We start from the raw sequence: 3853 nt of genomic DNA on the forward strand, positions 1-3853 counted from the left end.
CACACACACACACACACACACACACACACACACACACATTCAGTGCTGCAGGAGCTGCTCTTCGTGTGTGCGCAGTAATTTAGTCCTAAAGTAGTTACATAAAGTGCGCGTGCTTCACGCTCACATTCCCAAATTGGTTGGAGCTTTAGGTCTGATTGCAACAGCGTCTCCGCTTCAAGTCTGAACAAATTCATAAACAGCCAAGCCGCCGAGGCAGGGACAGAGCGGGGTTAGCCCAGGTGAGAAACAAGAGTGAGACGCCGCTGAAAGGTGAGCCCTCCAGTTCTGCAGAGGCTGGCCTTTTTTTTAACCTTGATCCTGGATAAGACAAGGTTTGAAGCTGCAGGATTCAGAGGCAAAGACAATCTGTGAAGTTAAACTATACTTCATTTGTTCATCATAAGACTGCACAACGCAAAGTTGTGTTTGAGCTGCGGCCTGCAATGGATCCATTTTTACACTGTGTGTGTTTGTGTCGATGCTTTGGATGATTTATAGCAATTAACACTTTTGGGGTCACATAAAAACAGAATGAGCAAAGTTACCCTGATCCCTTCACTCAAAGCTGCAGTATGTAACTTTTATAATATATATATATTTTTTTACATATTTGTTGAAACTGCCACTATTTTGTGTCAATTTAGCATGAGACAGATAATCTGGAAAAATAACATTTTCTTTCCTTCTTTCTATTTTGCTTATTTTTATGGGGAAAAGTATTCAGCATCAACAAAAACGGAACATTATCACACTTACAGCGTTGGCTAATGTCAAATCTCCACAGCAGATTAGAGGTTAATAATGTGGTTTTCTTGCTCTTTTGCAGTTAATTTATTATTTTTTTTTATGCATGTACGGTAACAAAGATGAAATCAAGGACGGGAATTAAAACCCCACACATCTACGCCCTCAAGGTTTAGATGTTAAAAAGAAAATCTTTGTTAGGAACAGAGAAAAAAAATAATTGCAGTTGAAAGTTTACAGTGGCAGGCTGGTGCTTGTTTAGTATTTATGTAGTTTATCTTTCAGTAGCACAGTTTATGTCTGGAGTTGGAACGTTTCTGGCTTTCAGCCACGATGTTGCTAAATGTCATGCAGATTGACCAAGAGAACCCAGTAAGGAAAATAACAATACAGGTTTTTTTGTAGTAAAGTTATCCTTTGCTACAAGTTTGAGAGTCTCTGTTGTACGTAGAGATAAAAGTTTGAAATCGGGCTCAGTTTTTTAATGTTTTTCATTTAGCAGGATGCCAACTTTGTGTGAGTAGCTGCTCTTTTACATGTTAAAGTGACATGCAGTTAGAAACATTGCATCTTATCAGAATCGCCTGAACATTGTCAGGAACTCTTCACACCCTCACTGTGAACTTTATAGAAAGATGCTATCAGGCAAACGGTGCAGCAGCTTCAAAGGCTGCATGGCTTTCTGCCTCGAGCTGAAAAAATGCTGGCAGGCTCTTAAACATGGTGCATTTTACATGAAGATCTAATGGAGATTACATTTCAAAAAGTATCTGACAATAGACCACTGCTAAAACAAAAATGGTTAATCAGGACAGACTTGTTGATTCTCATCAACAAGTCATCAACACCAATGCTGTTTTTCTTCTGAGTCCTGCCATATGGAGCAGGGATGCAGTTGTGACCGTTTACCCTCTGAATGCTGAACCTCGGCACAGGCGAGCGACTTTATTTTTGATTTCCTCTGGGAGCGGTCAAAGAATGACTCCTTTCATCTGAGATTGGGTTTCCAAAGCTTCGAAAATAAAATTTTCCTTCTCTTCTTTGTCTCTGGCAACTCTCAAGCACTCAAAAGCCCCTTCTAGCTTTCTTTTTTTCCTTATCAAATATTTCAAAAAAGTATCCTTAAATCAACTTCAGTTAGTAAAGATCAGAAACATGGATTTAATTCCCAATAATGTTCAATCAATCAATCAATCAATCAATCAATCAATCAATCAATCAATCAATCAATCAATCAATCAATCAATCAATCAATCAAGTTTATTTGTGTAGCACATTTCAGACGCCTCTGCTCTGAAAGCTAACATTTTCATAAACAAACTCACTGGCTGAATCTCAAGCATCAGTAGACACACTCATAATCACACACACACACACACACACACACGCACACACACACACACATGTACACACACGTACACACACGTTTGCGTGGCTATCTTTGTGGGGATTTTCCATTGACTTACATTCATTTCTAAAGCCTAAACATTAAACTTACCCTAATCCTAACCATTACATACCTAACACTAACCAATACTCAATTCACACCTTAGTCCTAAATCTGATCCCTGACCCTAAAACAGCATTTCCCCTTGTGGGGACCAGGCTTCGGTCCCACAAGGATAAGCGGGTCCCCACAACATAGTGTCAGGAAAATGGTCCCCACAAGGTATTACAAACAAGCACACACACACGCACGCACTCACGCACACACAGTGATTCAGCTGGTGGAAGGAGTTACTTTTGGAAGTTTCTGTGTTTATCTAAAATATAAAGACCTGCCATGTGTTTATGTTTTCATTTGTTTTGTGCGTGTGCATATAAGTCATGAATGCGTCTGTGTGTGTATGTGTGTGTGTGTGTGTGTGTGTGTGTGTGTGCAAGTCTTGAGTGTGTGCCACTAATGGAGAAATAACAGAATCCTTTTGTACATGTCAGTCAAGAAGTGATCAGTGTTTAGAAAGAACATGAAAGCTTGTTCAACGACAGTTTCTGTTTGCTGGTGTCATGGGAAAGCCATGTTGTGTTAGTGGAAGAAGGTGTTTGAATGCAAAGACGACACAGACTTCAAATACTTTGAATTATGTACTCTGCTGATTAAGTGTAGCCATCTTTAATCTTAACAAAAAAGGGGGAAATAATTCCAGTGATTCAAGGTTTAAACACAAAGATTAAACCTTGGAAAAATCAATTAGAATCACAATCTCACACTATTTTTTATTTTTAGAAGCACTCAATATAATTTAAACCAGTTTCATTCGCAATTTGAATTGATTTGATTTGGAACTGTTTTTCCCATAAAGAGTGGGAATTTTCTTAGACAAGTAAATTAAAGTCGATTCCCACCTTACAAGATTAATTTTATAAGCGCTATTAATTATATATCTGTTTTTTTATTATCTGGCACTGAACTGAACGTTCATAAAGAGCTGAATCAGAGCAGAACTGACAGAGTAACAGATACAGTGAGGTGGGATTTTCCATTTTACCTTGACAGTACGGAGCTGCTTACGCTCCGCCTGGCACCTCATGTTGTTCGTGTTGCAGCAGCCGGTGCAACGCTTCACTTCTACGCAGGGAGGCCAGATGATGAAGTTGGCCGAAGTGGGATCCACTTGACTCCTCGGGATTTCATAAATTGTTGTGCGCACTTTGCACAAGGCTGGCACGGCTTCCTCCACCACTGGAGGGGGGGGGAGAAAAAAAGGCCTCAAATGCTTTCAGCAAGCTGCTGTTGAAGGGCTAGACTGCATAATCTTGCTACATTTGCTGTAGAAATTGATTTGAAACAGAATCATTTTGCAACTCAGCGGGCCTCACCGGTGCTTCTCCTTTGTCTTGTGTGTAAGTGTGGTTTCTCATGAGTGGGGGAGATGTGAAAGAAGTCCTTGTGGTGGCTGTGTTTGGTCTCCTCGATCACCTCGTTCTCTGGACGGAGACAAAATAGGACACATTGTACTGCTGGGAGCACGGTAAAACACATCTTCTCAAACTCATTTCAGTGACCTTTGAGAAACTTAGATTTTCTCCAGTCTAAACTTGTTTCAAATTGAATTTTTAAAGGAGAAGTTCATAATTAAATAACCATATTGCATTTCTAATATATATA

At 39.7% G+C, this 3853-nt stretch overlaps 1 protein-coding gene across 1 annotated transcript in view; it reads right to left on the reverse strand.

The window, feature by feature from the left end:
- Nucleotides 1-3853, reverse strand: part of LOC103154828 (platelet-derived growth factor subunit A-like) — a 12800-nt gene that overhangs the window by 2949 nt on the left and 5998 nt on the right. Inside the window, exons 3-4 of the mRNA XM_007576248.2 lie at nucleotides 3565-3672; nucleotides 3234-3427 (exon numbers count right to left, since the gene is read on the reverse strand). Of these exons, the coding sequence (XP_007576310.1) occupies nucleotides 3234-3427; nucleotides 3565-3672 (302 nt within the window). The remainder of the gene's footprint in view (nucleotides 1-3233; nucleotides 3428-3564; nucleotides 3673-3853) is intronic.

This window comes from Poecilia formosa, unplaced genomic scaffold, assembly GCF_000485575.1.
Source record: "Poecilia formosa unplaced genomic scaffold, Poecilia_formosa-5.1.2 Scaffold403, whole genome shotgun sequence".
NCBI classification, from domain to species: Eukaryota; Metazoa; Chordata; class Actinopteri; order Cyprinodontiformes; family Poeciliidae; genus Poecilia; species Poecilia formosa.